This window comes from Tenebrio molitor, chromosome 1 (assembly GCF_963966145.1).
Source record: "Tenebrio molitor chromosome 1, icTenMoli1.1, whole genome shotgun sequence".
Classification (NCBI taxonomy): Eukaryota; Metazoa; Arthropoda; class Insecta; order Coleoptera; family Tenebrionidae; genus Tenebrio; species Tenebrio molitor.
In genome coordinates this window covers 37,104,884-37,123,099 of record NC_091046.1, presented here as the reverse complement: position 1 = coordinate 37,123,099, position 18,216 = coordinate 37,104,884, and the positions used below count along the sequence as shown (strand labels likewise).

Genomic DNA, 18,216 nt, shown 5'->3' with positions numbered 1-18,216 from the left:
AAAAATAAAAATTATTACGTTTCACATTTGATCAGTAACGTCATATTTTCATCTCAATAACATCTCAGTCAAAATTTTCCAGTTTTAACACAGCAATAGCAAATCGGTTGTTGTTGCAAAAGTGAGGTTAGGAAATTAAGAATGAGAAGGTCAACAAAGAACGGTAGTGGGGGCATAGAACTCATATTCTAATAAGGTAATAAATACAGAATTAACAAAAATAGAATATGGACACGCTTTTCCTATTTCAATATTTCATATAAGTATAAAATCTAAACACGAGTAATAAAACTATGATTTTGTCTTATTTTCGAACTCTCTGTTTTAAAAAGATTAAATTGTTAAAACAAATTTATATTTTAAATTTTAACAAAAATAACACTCTGTTAAATTATAACATCTGTGGTACTGGTAAAGCAAAGAAATGAGATGACGTAATTTTGACAGTGACATATAAACTAAAAATTAAAGTACACGTCAAGGGAAGGTAAATCTGTTATTTTACGAGAAATTCTAGAATATCCTTGTCACTTATCAAAGTTGTTTTTAGCGTTAAAAGCATTCTTTCGTGAATTTGATAATTACATCATGGTCTACGTTGCTGGAGGTAAGCAAATCATAATTAATACGCAAACATAGAAAATGCTTTTGTTTGTAGATGGAACGATTCATCAAAGTCCACCATGGAATTTGGATCGTCTCACGAAAGTGTTTTATGGTGCAGTCTACTTCGTAATATTTTTGTAAGTTAACTGAATTAATAAATAATTGTTACTAACTCATCATTTACTAGTTTTAAGAGCTTAGTTGGCTTAGATGGTAGTTCTACAAGTTATGGAAGTTCAAGATCTAGTGGTTCTGCATTCAGACGAAGTGGCGGAGGCGGGGGTGGTGGAGGTGGAGGAGGCGGCGGAGGAGGACCATTCAGGTACGAGTATAATTTTTAATTTTTGACATTTACTGATAATTTTTGATATCTAAATTTTGATCGAAACCAGATAGAAAATGTTTATTATTAGGTATTGATTTTAAAATGTTTTTGTTAGGCCTGGCGGGGGAGGTCCCTCAAAACGCATAATGACCATGAAAGATATCAATCCACCTACTATAGGCGGATGTCCTGGAGGTGCTTGTGGGAGATAAGAAGTTGACTTCAAATAATCATGTCCTTAAATGCTAAATATTATAAATCATCAAATTAAAATATATTTATTAAAATTAAGTTTTATTGTTATACATATAACTCATCAGTATGTTCTTTTTTTTAATATAAAATGTATATAAATCACATCAGAGTTTCTGTTGGTTTAGTAAAATTAAAACTACAATTTTTAAGAGATTCATCTGCAGAAAATGTCATATTTGACAAATAGATTTCAGGAATTTGATTGATTAGCGTTTGTGTTCCACTTCCGTGTCTTCAATGAAAGTTTTTAGGACACAAATTACACAAATAATTATTTCTGAGGTTCATAAGAAAGTGGAAGCAGCAGTTAAAAATTACTTTGTGGAAGCAACAAGTTCTAAAAGAAAATTTTTAGTCCTTAGAGTATATTGGGTGTGTCAAAAAGGACGGACAGGCGTTTCAGTAGCATAACACAGACCACAATTTTGTACCAAAAACTGTTCTGCAGCTTTCAGTTATAGAAAAAAACTCTCAGAAAGTCAAAATGAAAATGACAACAACGCAATAGGTAACTAAAAACTATCGTATGTAGTTGTTATGGTTACTTTTTTTTTCTCAGTCGTTGGCCAAAACGCCTAATAACATTTATTATACACTGGTATGCTTTTCTTTAGGAAAACGCATGGTGTATGTCCTAGATGTGTATGTCCGTGCAGCTAAATGCCGCGTTATTTTCTGCAGCACCAAGGGCTGAATACATATTACAATATTCATCTGCGGTAAAACTCATTTTGAAAACTGTCACAATTTCATTGACATTTATTTTATAAAGGTGTTTTTTTTTCTCGTTGCTATGATATGTTAGCAAAGTTGCCGCGTTTGAAAACTACTCCCCCACACCAAATTTCATCATATTTATTTAACACTGACGAAGAAACGGATTTCAAACGTATTTGTGAAACGAATTTTTGGATATCTGTTGAGGGCACCTTTGAAAGTTGAGACAGACAATTATGTTCCCACATCAATAACAGGATCATTCAGTTTTACAGGTAGTTTAGTTGTTACTTCCAAAAGCTCTTGCGCGTTAACGAAAGGCCAGAAGCAAAAAAAAAATGTTTTCTTCATGTGCCATGATTACCCTAAATTGTGGAGGTATCTTCTTTGGTGTCCGACCTTTTTGACACACCCGATATAAATTTTTGGAAAATCAGTCTGAAATAAACTTACTTTTGAATCAATTCGAAAACGTCTCTCTTCTTCCCATTCTGTTGAAACAGAAGTAGAAATCTATTAATTCAGTTAAAACAGAAAAATGAAGAAATCTTACAGTTTAACGAACTGTAGGTGGACATTGCTGTGTAACAAAAAATAAGAGAACTTCTTCAATTAATTTTTGGTTAAGTTATCACCAAGACTTTCCAAATTTATCTAATTTTTAATTCCATTTTTCACAATTTATACCTATCGAGCGATCAAATTCATTTGTAATCGAGTTATCCATGAATCCGAAATCGTATGTCGTTACTTGAACTTCACGCTCCAAAAAACACAACTGGAAACACAGGTTAGGTGTAGGCATATCAATCGCAAAAGACATACGAATTCAAATCCATGGATGACTCGATTACAAATTAATTTGATCGCTCGATAGATGTAAAACACTATTTTAGTTTTAAACAAAAAGTTTAAGTAGGAACTGAACGGATGCTGAGCCAGATTTGACGTGCAAAGAACTTCTTGTCCCCGGTTTGCATAGTTTTTATGTGATAACTAAGTCTGCGACTTGAGATATACCTACGTTTTATCCACCTACCGTAAGAAGGCAAGAACATCAAGACCGCGGTACCTACCTACTTGACAAGCTGCCCTGCAGCTTACCACTTTTATTCACTTGTGCCCTAGTGGTTGTGCTACTAGTAGTATAGGTACATCTTGTGTTTCTAGTGATTGCAAAAATTTAACACGATTTTTGCAACCATCTCCTCGTAAAAGTTATCAGGATTTCTTTTCAGATCTGAGGAACGCTTTTGTTTCGATAAAAGTTTCTTTCAGCAAATTGTACAATCACAACTTGAAATCGTTTATTAGGAGACTAGTGTAATTTCAAGATGTCGCATAGATCAACCGGATCAACCCTTGGAAATAGTAGTTCCGTTTCACTCGCGTTTTAAACTGGCCCATTCATGCCAAAAAAGAGCCCAATTTACACAAGAACGAGTTGAATACAATGTTTTTTTGTTTGACGAGCCCCTTAAAGGCTCCAAATCGCTTAAAATCTTTAAAATTAGCTTGACGTTTCCTTTTGACAAGTTGTGACATTTATCAAAACCCGTTCACACAGCAGAAAATTCTGACTTGACCTTACCTGACAGTGTCGAACAAAAATAGTTATTTGTACAACTAGTTATGAAAGTCATACTTTTTTATGAATTTGCAGTTTGATTAACGAAGGCGTAGCCCGAGTTAATCTAGTAAATGAGTGAAAAAAAGAGACTTTCATAACGTGTTGTACAGTCATGTTCAGATAAATCTGGAACAATTTTATTTTTCAAGGGTAATGTGGGCTGAACATTGAACAATATTTCCATGGATTTTTTGCTGCCAAAACAAATAGCAGCATTCATTTATTTGTCAAAGTTGACAAGTGATTATACAGTCGCAAGCATTAAATCTTGGTCGTCAAGGTTAGAAATTTCCCGCTACTGTTACAAATTAAAAATTTTCCCTGCTTAATTAGGGCCAATGTCAATTATACGTCAATAAAAAAAAAATATTCTAAACATCAAAATTATGGCCCCAATGTCGTATTTTAAAAGAGTAAAAATTTATTTTCCAAAATATTGTTTTTAATAAAATCTTAATTAATTAACTGCTTCAAATTACATTTAAAACCCAAAAAAAAGTCGTTCCAGATTTATATGAACAAGTGAAATTGAGAACAGTTGTCTCAGATTTATTTGAACATGACTGTACATACACAACAACAATAGCTACATATTCTTCGTATTCTTTCAGTTTAAATCTGATTAAAAAAAAAATAACAAATTCGGTAAGGCCTGAACAGTTTATTAGGTGTCACTTCTGCGGTTAGCAGAAACGAGTTTTTGTTTGCCCAGTAGAGATAGCAAATTCCTATTTTTCTTGGTTTTGTTTTTTGGACGATTATGTAAGTGATAGTTATTTTTTCCGGAACAGTGCTCAAAATTTAGTCACCTTGATAAATATTTTTTTCTTCTGTGGTCTAATACTTATATAATACATAATAGGTATTAGTATTCATTTTTTCACACAACATAAAAATATCCTTTGCAAGCTATGTAATTTGAGAGCCTTCTTTCTTGTTCTTGGTGTGTAACACAAGCATCCGATGGAAAAAATATTTTTAATTAATTACTGAAGCAATCATTCAAGCCTGTTTCTTCTGAAAGAGAATAATTTTGGCGTATATTAAAAGACAAGTTTCATAAGACCAGTCTTGAAGCATGAATTCAAGATTAAAAAACGAGTGGCGTGGCCACGAGTTATTTTAAAGAATGAGTGCTTCAAGGTCTTATGAAACGAGTTTTTTCTACTATTTTTTGTAATTTGCCCTTTTTAAGCCGTTTTTAAACAAAAATGTTTACTTTCCTCGATTTAGGGATTTTCGTGGCGGTTGGTAATGTCTTAATTTTAAAAGTGAAAATTTGATCAAGTCGCCTTTTGTTTTATCCAAATTCTGTCACAAAACACGAATATGAAGATAATCTTTCATGTACGCCCGCTGAAATACGTGAAATTCCCAAAAATACGGTCGCGAATTCTTTGCACATTTTGTAATTTAAACTGACACGCATGACGAATCAAGTTTTGCCAACCTAAAAATTTTCGTAAAATGTTCCATGAAATAATGGCTATAAGGACATCCCAGATGATGACGTCGCGTTCGTTAATATGTCTATTAGAGAATCAAAATGGAGGCAAATTACAAAAACACATTACGGAACTCAAAAGCAACGTTTATTCACAGTTCTTAAAATTATATCTAAGGTGAAAAGAAATCGGTGCTAGTTCACAAGCGCTTTGAAACTACTCCAAAAACATCAATAAGTGTCAACTAAAATCACTTATTTTGTTAAGGTTTGGTTTTTAATCCTTCATTAAAGCTGTCACTTCTTGCATGTGTACAACACAGCAATCAGCAAAGAAACTAGCGACACTTAAATTTAAAATTAAATCTAACATAATCTCCCTAAGAACGTTGAAATTTTCAATGCTTAAAATGCACTCCATTATTTACCCTTCTTTAGCACAAGGGGAAGAACAACCAACGGTTCGCTTTTCTTCGGACTGTCCGAATATAAACTCCAAGTTCGTTTTACGCAATCAAATATACCTAAAACGTACATGAAACAAAATTACAAAATACTTCAGACGTGTCAAATCGAGGTAACTACCGACTGCTATGGTGCTAACGAATTCTGAATCTCTAAACACCGGAAACTCTTTATTTGAAGTGTCACTGAGCATTTTTAAAACATCGTCTTCATCTTGTGGGCTGGCGTATCTTTTGAAAGCGGCCATCCTCTCTTCACTGCTCCGTAACATCTCTACGTTCACTTGTTTAACAGGCAGCCGCAAATACCTAGAACGTTGCTTAGTCAGTAAACAGACCCACACCTGTTAAAAATGTCTGAAACCCGGAGGAATGAGGTAACAGTTACAAATAAGTTACTCACGAGTTGCAGTGCAAAATATGCTCTCCCGGACTTGCCGTGAGTACGTTCAGTTGCGATTCGTTTTCGCATTCCGTCGGGGCGACTTCTATGTTGTGAAAGAGTCGATCCCCTTCCTGGTCCAGGAAGGTCATATTCACCGAACAACCATCCCCGGTACCGCTGCCTGCATCTGTCAGGATTTGCTGGACCTCTACAAAATTTTCAGCTGAAAGCAGAGCTCTCGTGATGAAGTGGCGAGCTGAAATCGAACAGGATGTCGTGGTCGTGTCTGCGGAGGCGGAGGCTTGGCTTACGCGTCCTTCCTGGTATCAGGTTTTTCGCGCTCAAGGTGTTGATGGAAAAGACCAAGCCGTGATGATTGTAACTCATAGTATAGCCGGGTAGGTGTCCGGCATAACATAGTGAGGTAAACTTTTCCTCCGTAACATTCCACCGTCCTTGCGGTTTATCCGATATGATATGAGCTGAGACTAAGTAAAAGTGATTTAGCGTCTCCGCCAAAGCGTCTTCGGTGTGGCCAAGGATTTCCTTCAACAGAAGGACATTCTTATGCAATAGTTTTGGTTTCTAGATCAGTCATGTACATTTCATTCATGAATAGGTAATTAGTGCGAGTATGCGTTGTTAGACTGAGGAAGCATATTTTTCTGTGCGATGCAAATCTAAGGTAGAAGTGCAACCAGTGTCAATAATCAGATTAGCAATGAATGAGTCACTTTTGTTTAAATAAAATGAAACCGCTCAAGTGTCACGATACAATTTACAAGTGTTGTTGCAAATATACAGGGTCGTTATAAATGATTGTAGTCTAAGTTGGCGTAAAAACTGAATGTAAAATTTATGGTTGCCGCTCCATATAAAAATGATCAAAACGATGTGAATAAATAAATGAATACACACATGAGTTAAATTGGTTGCAAAACAACTCAATATTTTTAGATTCAAGAAAGAAATAAATAAAATTTTCATCACCACACTTTTCACCTTAAAAATGACAGTGACAAAAGTTGACAGTTTACAGTGAAGCGGCAAAAATTTCATAACATGCTTCAACTACAATCATTTATAATGACCCTGTACCTATATTATCTACCTTTTAGATTTAGTTTTTGGATTGAAAAATACTGTTTATGTAACCTGAGCATATTCGTACCTATGTAATTATTTTTATTTTATAATTCCATGTTCATCATGGTTTATAATTTTTTTTTTAAATATACATTTGCATTTAATATTTAATCATCGTATCTGAGTACCTAAATACTGTGAAAAAGTGTTAAAAATACTTAATTAGTAAATATGATTATTTTGATTTTTTTTATGTTTCAATGAATGGATATGAGAAATGTAAAGGTTGCTTCCTTCTCAAACCAACCAAAGTACAAACTAAGAAAGGAAAATATTCCAGATGTTTAAGATTATGTGCAGCAGTTGGATTGGAAATCCTTTAAAGGTACTAAGTAGTTAATTGAATTCCACGTGTCACGAAGTGTGTTTTCTGCTGGAAACAATCCAATTAGCGGTCTTGGGAAAACATAAAAATGAATCTTTTACTGTTCGTAATAGAATTTACGTAATTCTATCGTTAATTACTTTACACATATGACAATTGAATTATTGACTGGCGTATTACCTGTCCTCCGCGATTAACACAAATCGTTGAACAGCCGTACGGTTGTCTCATTCCTTCTTCTTGACGGGCGCTCAGTATAATATTGTCCATGTGGAGGAGAAACAGCTGAAATCACGTCGATGTAGGGTAAATAAATGTTGTATTTTGTTACGTCAGGGATTACTTCGTGGAAAGGTACTTTGGCGCCATCAGCCGTCCCTTGCAGTTCGTCGATGTACTGAGGGAAATTAGCTTTGACACAGTTGAGGGTGTCTTCGTACGCTTTACGTCCTTCGGGGCTGTCGTAAGCTGGTAAAAATTCTTCATGGAGGGTTTTGCAAGATTCCAAGAAATTTTGAATTATAGAGGCGAAACTGCGACCCTGAAAATTATCATTATTTTATAATTTGAACACATGTGGTATGCCATTTGGTCAAAAGATACTCAGTTGGTAGTGACAATCGCGATACATCCATTAGAGATGTTAGAAAAGTGGTGAACGAGTAGGACTATACGAAGAAACATGCTGAAGTGAACACAAAACAGTTGAGAACAGAAAACTACATAAGTTGATTCAAAATAACTGGATGACGAAACAAGCGAAATGTGTTACAGGACATCTGACTTTGCCGCACTTCTGAGTCTAGAATTAGACGAAAAAATTCTTCTGCGGTGTAAAATACCTCTTTTGGCAAATGATTTCTCAGTGTAGACTTCGAATAAAGCAGTTTGTGATGAGCGGATCAATTACTGCAGATGTTTTGCATTGAAGGAGTTTGAAGGAATAACTTCTCTGTTAGAAAAAAAAAAACATATGGGACCCACATTGGTTTGGTCAGATTTGGTATCAACAGATTATGCAACGACAACAATAAATTTTGTGAAAGGAAACTGTCGACTTCGAGATGAAAAAAGTAAATCTAACAACGTGCCTCAGTGTCGACCCATTAAATGGCATTGATCTCAAAAATTAACTAAGTGCGCAAAAAGCAACTGAAAACAAAAATGTATTTTTTGTTAACACATGGAAAAGAGCCTCTACAATAATTGGAAATTATTGTTAGAAAGTGAAGGACATAATATGTATACCACTCCTTGATTTTTACAAATTTTGTTCAGAAGAGCTTTCATTTATTTTACCATGAACAAATTATTGTCGAAAGGGAGGAACTTTATATTATTATTATTGTCCAAAGTAAATGTGCGGGATGTGTTTTATTAATAATATGTTTTTTCTGATCTTGATGTAATGTGTCACTTTTCAAAATTGACTGAAATTTCCAAACGTCACTTTTTTCGCAATTGGTTAGGAAATGAAGCTATTTTCGCAACTGGTGACGAAAAAAAATTATATTTTGCTTTTGATTTTTTCGGAATTGCTGGTGATATTCCAACTTCTACCGCTTCTTCGGTATATCAGAACTTGAAATAAACATGTCACATAACGATTGTATCAGTATTTAAGAATAAACGAAGAATTAAAAAAATAGGTACTATTACGATCATAAAATTTTGGACATCAAACATCTGTCACATTAAAAAATTTACTCTAAATCATGCTTTATTGAAACTGTCACATGAAAGATGAAATTGTTGTCAATTTGACACCGGTTTAAAATATAATTTTTTTAATATGCGAGTACATTTGGGTATTGGTTTTATATTTTTTATTAATTAAAACCTCGTTCTATTCCATTTGTCTGATTTTTACAACTTTTTGAATATTTTCTCGGTAAATCTGACATTCACATTTTCAAAATTGACACAATCAAAATTGAGGTTATTAATACATAAGGGTCGTTTTAGAATGTATGACAGCACGATGATATTAGTGTCCAAAATTTTTTGATCGCAATAGTACATTGCTAAATACATTTTTTGGTTCGACACTGTCAGAATTTGAGAATTTTCTCCTATGTGAACGGATTTTGATAAATGTCACAACTTGTCAACGAAATGTCAAGCTAATTTTAAAGATTTTAAACGATTTGGAGCTTTTAAGGGGCTCGTCGAACCAAAAAACGTTGTATTCAACTCGATCGTGTGGAAATTAGGCCTTTTTTGGCACTCGTGGGCCTTTAAAACGCTCGTTTCACTCGCGTTTTAAAATGGCCCACACGTGCCAAAAAAGGCCCAATTTACACACAAACTCGTCAAATAAACTACTATTCATTCAGACAAATAAAGTCCATCCATTTTCAATATACGGGGTGATCAAATAGGACTGTTTAAGTTGGTAACACTGAATTGTATTTTAAATCGTATAACAGGAGTAACTTTCGGTTGTTGATGGCTTGTCGTTGTTAATGCTATACCTACATCAGATATTTGTCAAATAAACCAACAAAACATACCCGGTTGCAGTGTTATAAATAACCGAAATATAAAATTTTCTTAATTGTACTGCCAACTTAAACAGTCCTTTTTGATCACCCGGTACATTACTGTTAGGGAATTTTCTTTTTTTGTATTGCAATGAAAGTGTTTTATTTTTTCTAATATTGAACAGTCAAAGCGGACGTTTTGAATTTGTCAAAAAATTTGACACTGTCAGATTATAATTACCTATTGAAAAAAATACGATTAAGTAGCGATATCATGGAGGCCACAGGCAGGGTTATAAAGAGAAAATGCCTCACTTTAGAGATAAAACAAAGTGTTCACCGGTGTTTTAAAAACATTTGGGAAGTAAATGGTCCAAATTTGGGGAGGATGCCAGTTTACCGAATGGTTGGGGAAATTTTTGCCGTAAGTTGATAAATCCACTTTTAATTGATTAAATTGATCTATTTAAAATGTTAGCTTCAATCTCCTACAGAGATCTGAAGGAAGAATACGGAGTAATTTCTGGATCAGGGGCACAGGCACAGAATGGAAACGACGCACGATGGAACAGTGAAAAAATATTTGCGCCGTTGTGCGTTTTTTTTAATTACAAGACCGCCGGCCTTCAGACTTGACTTGAGAGGGTTTGCTCCTGAGCACTATTCATTTTGAATGTATCATGTTTCCACTCTGTGTCCTGCTCTGAAATGTTTTCGTTAAAATCTGTTTATGTTTATTAAGGTACACTTACTTGCTGATTTCAATGCCGGTATTTAATATTAACCTGTAGATACCATATTTTAAGTAAAATATTCAAAACTAATTTACTTTACTTGATTGCGGAACTGGATTAGAGATTTGTCAAAAATGACAATAATCATACATTATAACCTCTTCAAAATACACATAACCTAAATTATTATCTGACATTGCATTTACAGTAGAAAAAAGTCGTATCCTATTACACCACAAAAGTTACTAAAATCACTATATTTAGTTGTGTATATTGAAAATGGATGGAGTTTAGCAAATATACTCCGTCCGCTGATAGATTGAACGTTTTTTGACAGAAGACAGGCACAGAGACAAGTGTGGCGGGAATTAATCTGCAAGGCTACAACGGTTTTCTACATAACGTGAAACAATTGCGATGGATGGAGAGTTTATAGTCTATTTTTTCCTGGTAGGCGGATGTGTGCGCGTCATTTAGTATTTTTCACTACGTTATGTTTTGGAACTAGAATTAGAAAACGTGCAATCTATGAGCGTACGGAGTATAGCTTCTCAATTTACAAAAATCAAACAACGCTTTGCACTAAATGTACTAGCCATGCAAAAAACACCCGAAATTTGGGTCGGTAATAGGATGATTAGGTCCTATGTACAGCCAATTGACAGCAAATATCACGGGAGTTTTCTGAATAGCTTATACATATGTACTACTTAAATTTCGGTGTACAGTAAACAATAATGTCAGAAGTACGCCGTTTGTTTAATGATTATTAGAATACACAGGTGTACCTATCTGAAAAACATGTGTTAATTTTATCCAGTGGAGAACTCGCCAATTTATGAAACTTTTCTCTATAACATTTTTGCAAAATTAGCAAAAGTTTTGCAAGATTTTTTTGCCTCCTAAATTTTACCAAATGAGTTGTTTTTTGTGATTAACTAGTCTCTATTTTTTATAACCATGAGAATTGTTTTTCTACAGGGTATCTATAAATGATTGTCTGGTCCAGCGTGGTATGAAAACTTGTAAAATTTTGAATGTGTCGCTTTATATGTAAAATAAATTCGGCAAATTCTAAATGTGTCACTTTCAGGTTAGTTTCTTGGCTAAATTCTACCCTCACAAATTTTGCCAGTCTGTTTAGCAATAAAACCGGACGTATTTGCAATTTGTATTGAAAAGTACAGATTTTTGGCGTTTATTAAGTAAGTGTGATAAAACGAATATAAGAAACGAAAACTGGAATGAAAAGCGCGAATAAAACGCCATTAATGTCAAAAGTGACAGTTAATAATAAATTAAAATTGGACATCTGTTTCAAAAAGGCGGCATAATAATATTTTTTTTCAAAGCTGGCTTGACCCGACAATCATTTATAGATACCCTGTAGGTATAACAATGTAACTTTTTGAAGTGGAAACTTCTTTAGGCCCGCCACATACATTTTATTCCCGGGCAGTGAGTTAGTTTCAATCGACACGGTAAAATCGTTCGCAGCACAAGCTAAAATTGAAAAATCGTCCGCAGCTCAGCGAAAATCGTTCGCAACACGACACGGCAAGCTAAAATCAAGGGAGTCGAGTTTTTTAGCGGAGCGAGCGAAAAACAATCAACTGTGCGTCACTTTTTTTTAAATTTTCATTGTACGTTGTGTTGTGACCTGACTGACCTCACTGCATAGCTGCAGGAGTAACTGTATATATGTATTTATATACAGGACATTTCACGAGTGATAATGAGCCTGACGTAATTTAAAAATAAATGCAACCCACACTATACAGGTTATAGTACAGTGTGGAATAAAATGATTTACATCTAAAATAGTTACCTTTGCATTACCCTTGTAAAAATACGAAATGCCGCTCTACAAAAAAAAAGAATGCCTAACCTCAAAATATATATCCAAATTCCAAATGCGATTTATTGCGAAGGGATGATATGAATGCAAAGTTGAGATTGAAATTAAAACGGAGCTAATAAAAGTAAGTCACAGCTAGTGTTGAAAGTGGCCACCAACGTTTGTTCATTCAATTTAGTAAATTGTAACAATTGTCAATTCGATTGATGACATTTATTGACAGAACTAATAGTTCGGCACTTCGAAAAAAAAAGTAGAGAGGTACAGGAAAATTTACATGTGCAAAAATTCCAAAGGTAACTAGATGTAAATCATTTTATTCCACACTGTATTTCTGCTAGGATGTTCCCTATTGGGAAAACGAACTGCGTACTCCTGAGCAGCAACTTGTGGCACTCTCATCACACTGTCCATATAAGACAAGCATATCAAAATATTCTGAAGAAGTAAACATTAAGCGTTTTTAATGACTTTTGTAATTGTCAGAAATAATTTATTATGACATAATATTCAATTATTATGTCTTTACAACAATCAAATTTGTTTCGATAGTTACTGATATAACTTTTTAAGGTAATTTTATATCTACACGCGATTGGTCAATTAAAAACGTTCTTATTTTAAAATCCAATGAGGATGGATTTTTTTAAATAGTTTTCCTATTATTCCCCGAAGATGATGATTTCGTCGTATTATTTTGGTCCGCCAGTTCTGATAGACCCTGTATTTCCGAAAAAAGCTGGCTACTGAAATTAAAATGTCCGGGTTTTTTTGAAAATGTATTGTGGGTTGAATTTATTATTCCGTCAGGCTCATTATCACTCGTGAAATACCCTGTATAGTTTTATATAATATAAATTATAAACGATAAAGGATAAAGACACGGCAAATATTGTAAGTTTACAGATGAATGTAGGATTTAATACGTAATTCTCAATTATATGGCTTCAGCAATTCATCTATTGGAAAAATTTGTATAGCAAAATGTGAAGAGCTATGAAAACTTGTGTTGTGTTCAATATCATCGTCAAGAAAATAAAATTTAAACATCCAAACCTAAGCTCACAAATTTTGCCAGAGTGTACCTCTAAAAGCGGACGTATTTGCAGTTTCTATTGAAAAATACAGATTTTTTATGTTTATTTAAAAACAGCATTGGATTTAAATAATATTAATTATGTATGCCTTGCTCCTTATTCCTCCAAGTACTATCATCCATAATGATATATTTTTTATACCTACAGGGTGTAACAGAAATAAGTACATTAATTTTAACCAGTAACAGAACTCGTCATGATGAACAATTTTTCTATGTATGTACCTACCATTTTTTCCAAATCGGCAATTTTGTTTATCATTTTTCCCCCCATAAATTAACGAGGCGTTTGTGTAAACTTTCCAAGCACAGGTTCTAATAATGGGCAGTATTTTGATTTCGTAAAAATGCTTAGAAACGGTCGTTACATTTATAGTCACTTCTGGTCTCCAGTGGCGGGTAGCGAAATTTTTGGAAAATTTTAAAAATTTTAACTCATTAACGAGAACGTTTACGAAAAAACGAAAAAAAAAAATTTAATGAGTTTTATTACCAGTTAAAATTAATGTACTTATTTCTGTTACACGCTGTATATTACTTAAAATCAGTAACGAGCATCATAGAAGTTTTCACTTCTGTCGTGCGGTCTTAAGCACACATTCTTTTTTTTTGTGACAAGGCTGCGTTTCTATCACAACAGAAAATTTTCGCCCTTACCCATAGGGCAAAATCTTCAAGAAAATCAAATTTAACCAACCTGAAAATTCAAGAAAAACTTGTTAGGTACTAGAGTGATTTCTGCAAATTCTTCAGCATATTTCTAAGTAAAGAAGAAAGTCACGTTACAATTTAAAATCATAATCACGGAACAACTATCTGCTTTATTATCTTATTCAAACATTGTTGACCCATTTAATTATTTTTTAAATGATTTTAGAATGTACGACTAGTAGATACGAACAAAAATTTGTTTCTATTCATAGTTAAATATTTTCAATTTGAATAAGTTACAACTATAGTAGTATTGCAGATACATTTTTAAGATTGGTTTTTATTATAAAGTAGCTCCGATTACCAATTAATTATTTAATTATATAATATATTATTTAAATGTAATAATGAAAACATTGTTTACCTTGCTATTTTTTCACTACGAACACCGGTTTGCATTTATAATAAATTTGAATTAATTGTAATGTTTGTTAAATTTTGATTTTCATTTTTGTTCGAGAAATCGTCTCACTGCTCGTACATCCTTTAGTAAAAAAAACAAATAGGTACCTACACAACTACAATTGATAATGATAAACGATGATTTTTTTTATTGTATAAGCTATAATTAGTATCTATATTTATGGTGCTGTGTGCGCGTGCATGTGTTTTAATTTAATTGCGGGATCACAGTGAATTCTAATTAGTGTACCATTTGTGTAGTGGAGCTAGACAATAGAAACGACTGGATTTTTTAAACAAATCGTTCAAAACAGAAGCTAAAGTCTTTTTATTACACCACGATCAATTGTGGTTCAAGACGTTTTAAATTTATTGAAGGTTGTGTCGTACGGAAAAGGCAATTTGTACCAAACTGCGATAATTAATTCCGACTTGAGGATAATTAATCTGTTAGATGCATCTTCAACTCCAAATTTCCTGTGTCGTTTTACAAACATGCCAGGTTATTATCATGTTTATAGAACACACAAGACACTAACATGTTAATTGTGACATTCTTGACAAACTTAACTTTGTTCCAAATAAAGATAATTATTTTGTCACTGAAGGACAGAGCGTACTTATTTTAATTATTCATTAAACATTAAAGTAGATAGATAAGGTAACAAAATGTGCACGAAGCACTGTTTTACCATTTTTGTATAATTTTGGATTATTTGTGACCCATATTTTAAGGATTTCATGGACAAGTCATCATTCAAATCCTCGTAACAAAGATTGTAGGATTAACAGCGCCAGACAAATTTTATTGTGTGCAATACAAATATTTTTGTAATAATTGTGCCAGTTTTAATGCGTACATTTCCAGTTTTTGTTTTGCAACTTTATACAAGATAACACACAACGAAAAACATTTAAAAAAGACGGCAAAAACAATGTCAACAATGAATTACTTATATTTGTAATTTTAAGGTTTATTGTACTGTCGCGATATAATGACTTTTTTTGTCCTCAACATAAAAGACTGAAACGCTGAAGAAGTTGTTAGCAGGATCCACACTGAAAACGGTTTATTTCAACAATTTATTTGTGATATTGGTTATTACGATGCGCTCTTTTTCAAATGTAATCGATACGATGGTCTAATTTTGCTAGAGTATTGTATCTGAATTACTTATAAATCGTGAAGGACGGACATATCGATTTTCAATGATAGTGAATTTGTTTTTTTATTTAAACAGTTGTTATAATGCGGACACATGTTTGTTGCCACTTCAATAAAAAAAAAGGTTAGGAATAAGTGATATGTGTACAAACAGTTTTAATGAGGAGGTTTTATCATAGTTGTGGAAATATTATGCACTTCCTTACCACAGTATTAAAATTTGAAATAAATAAGTAAGTGACTTACAACATCAAATCCCACTTCGTAATGAGTTCCACGCGTGTAAATAATAGGAATACACTGCCGACGACCGATGCTTTCAATAACAGGCATTTTGCTTTTAAGATTTCAGGATTTCAGCTGGAACTTAACGTTTTGACTGGCGTAAGACCGCGCGTACAAAACGCCCCCAACTTATCGTCGCGTCCTTAAGTAAATCATTGTTTGATGATTCCCCCACTCCGTTTTAGTTTCTGTAACCTGACCAGTGACACGATATGTTTTAATATCGCGAAAAAATCTTTTGAAACGTTTCAAAATGACAATAGGTATGGTGTTTAGAAGCTGATATCAACCATATCTCTGAGCAATTCACATCTTCGAGACATCACTTAAAACGTAATCTTTCAACGCGTTTCCATTGTTTACATTCAAATAAAACCGTGATAAGGAGGAAGCTATACACTGTATTTGTTTTCTATCAATGTCCCAATTTTAAACTCATCACAACAAGTTTTTATGTAATTAAGTACGTCTAGAAAATGTGGTATGAATTAAGTAGGTATGTACGTATATCCAGTTTTTACTAAATACAATGCTTTAATATTCAGGGTTAATTAGCATAAATGCTTTAAAATTCAGGTTTAATTAGCATAATATGCAAATTTATCAGAGTACGTTATCGAAAAAACGAAAAAACTTTTATTTTGAATATTTTATTGTGTCTGATCAAATTTCTGTATAAACTAATTTGACATTTCAATTTGTTGAACCTATTAAATAAATACACATGCTTTTATCGTTGATCATCAGTATTACTCAATGTCTTCGTATAAAGATTGTTGTTTGTAAGTGTATAAAAAAAAAATAATCACTCTACACAAAGTTTCAGATTACTGAAAAAGAAATTTTTTCATTGCCCTTTTTATTCATTAAAAAATATTTTAAAAAATTATTCACTAAATAAACCACCAAGGTGTAATAAGTATGACATAACTACAGGGTTATTATAAATGATTGTAGTCCAAGTAGGCGTAAAAACTGAATATAAAATTTATGCTTTCCGCTCCATATAAAAAACATCAAAATGATGGGAATAAGTGAGTACACACCGTTCACATATAGGAATTAAATTGGGTGCAAAACAACTCAATATTTTTGGATTCAATCGTTATTAAAAAAAATAATAATAAAATCCTCATCACCGCACTTTTCACCTAAAAAATGACAGTGACAGCGACAAAAATTGACAGTTCACATGAAAGCGGCAAAAATTTCGTAACATGGGCATGGCCTGCTTCAACTACAATCATTTATAATAACCTGTACTTTACTTAAGGCTAATACAAATTGTCGTAGTTTATGAAACAGTTTAAGAACGACATCAAAAAAGGGAACTCTGTTAAAGAGAAAAAGTGTTCTTATTTAAAAATATGTAATACAAAATGTCCAAAATGTCTGTCTGTTTATGATTCGCGGTGTCGCATTTGGTTCTTCAGTTGCCACTTCTATGCGACGTATCAATTCTTGTCTTGTATTTGTCCCACTAAAGCGCTATTCTTTTGTCTTCACGTAACTCCAGAGAAAGAAGTCTACTGGATTTAAATCTGGTAATCGAGCTGTCCAAGAACTAGGTGTGCCGCGGTCCAATCGTCTATTTAGGAAATTTGCATTTGACCGCCTTTAAATGGTAAAATGAGTTGGAGTATACCGTCGCGTCGTGCTGAAACCATGCATTTTGACGAACCACAACTGGAACTTTTTTCATTTTTTATTTTTTATGTTTCCATTAGCCTAAAGATCTTAAATACCATTTGTTTAAAATTGAATATTTTATTAATGTCAGATATGTATTTATTTATCATATGTTGGTTGTTTTTTCCTACTAGAAATAAGTTACAAAAAGAACATGTTTAGAAAACGCTTAAATAAATTATTAAATCCAACTTTTGCAAAAAAATTTTTGATAAGCAAGGTTTTTATATACAGGTGTCCCCAAAAAAGAAGACGAGTCCATAACTCCGTTATTTATCGGAAGATTTTAATTATCTGTACACCAAATTAAATGGTTGTTAATAGGCTATAAAATGGCCTAATAAATTCAAGTATAGCCCCATGGGCTTCAAGGGTAAACTGTCAAAATATTTTTTTTCAAAAGGGATTACATATCTTTTTTTAGTAATTCTGATAGAGATTTTTTATTTTGAAAACAACAATATATCACAAGTATACACTTAGATACCAAAAATTC

The 18,216-nt window shown here is 33.1% G+C and overlaps 3 protein-coding genes and 1 long non-coding RNA gene across 5 annotated transcripts in view; 2 read left to right on the top strand and 2 right to left on the bottom strand.

Annotated features, from left to right (window-relative positions):
- Positions 1–18,216, bottom strand: part of LOC138122113 (cytosolic non-specific dipeptidase-like) — a 203,971-nt gene that overhangs the window by 88,093 nt on the left and 97,662 nt on the right. The window lies entirely within an intron of this gene.
- On the top strand, positions 57–1,288 carry SelG (Selenoprotein G). 2 transcript variants are annotated; one of them, XM_069036282.1, is made up of 5 exons: positions 57–196; positions 551–607; positions 659–743; positions 794–928; positions 1,047–1,288. In XM_069036282.1, exons 2-5 carry the CDS (start codon positions 589–591, stop codon positions 1,141–1,143), a joined length of 336 nt encoding a protein of 111 aa, XP_068892383.1. In that variant the 5' UTR covers positions 57–196; positions 551–588; the 3' UTR covers positions 1,144–1,288. The 2 variants fall into 2 exon arrangements, with proteins under 2 accessions (XP_068892383.1, XP_068892382.1); XM_069036281.1 differs by lacking the exon at positions 57–196 and adding an exon at positions 347–487.
- On the bottom strand, positions 5,109–16,260 carry t (C45 family peptidase tan). The gene is made up of 7 exons (XM_069036265.1): positions 15,993–16,260; positions 7,641–7,838; positions 7,478–7,582; positions 6,138–6,372; positions 5,845–6,082; positions 5,563–5,750; positions 5,109–5,501 (listed from the first exon to the last, which is right to left on the bottom strand). The coding sequence occupies exons 1-7, from the start codon at positions 16,077–16,079 to the stop codon at positions 5,398–5,400; spliced, it is 1,155 nt and encodes a 384-aa protein (XP_068892366.1). The 5' UTR covers positions 16,080–16,260; the 3' UTR covers positions 5,109–5,397.
- Positions 16,401–17,873, top strand: LOC138122133 (uncharacterized). Its single transcript, XR_011156356.1, has 2 exons — positions 16,401–16,527; positions 17,548–17,873. It is a non-coding gene; the product is annotated as an uncharacterized lncRNA (long non-coding RNA).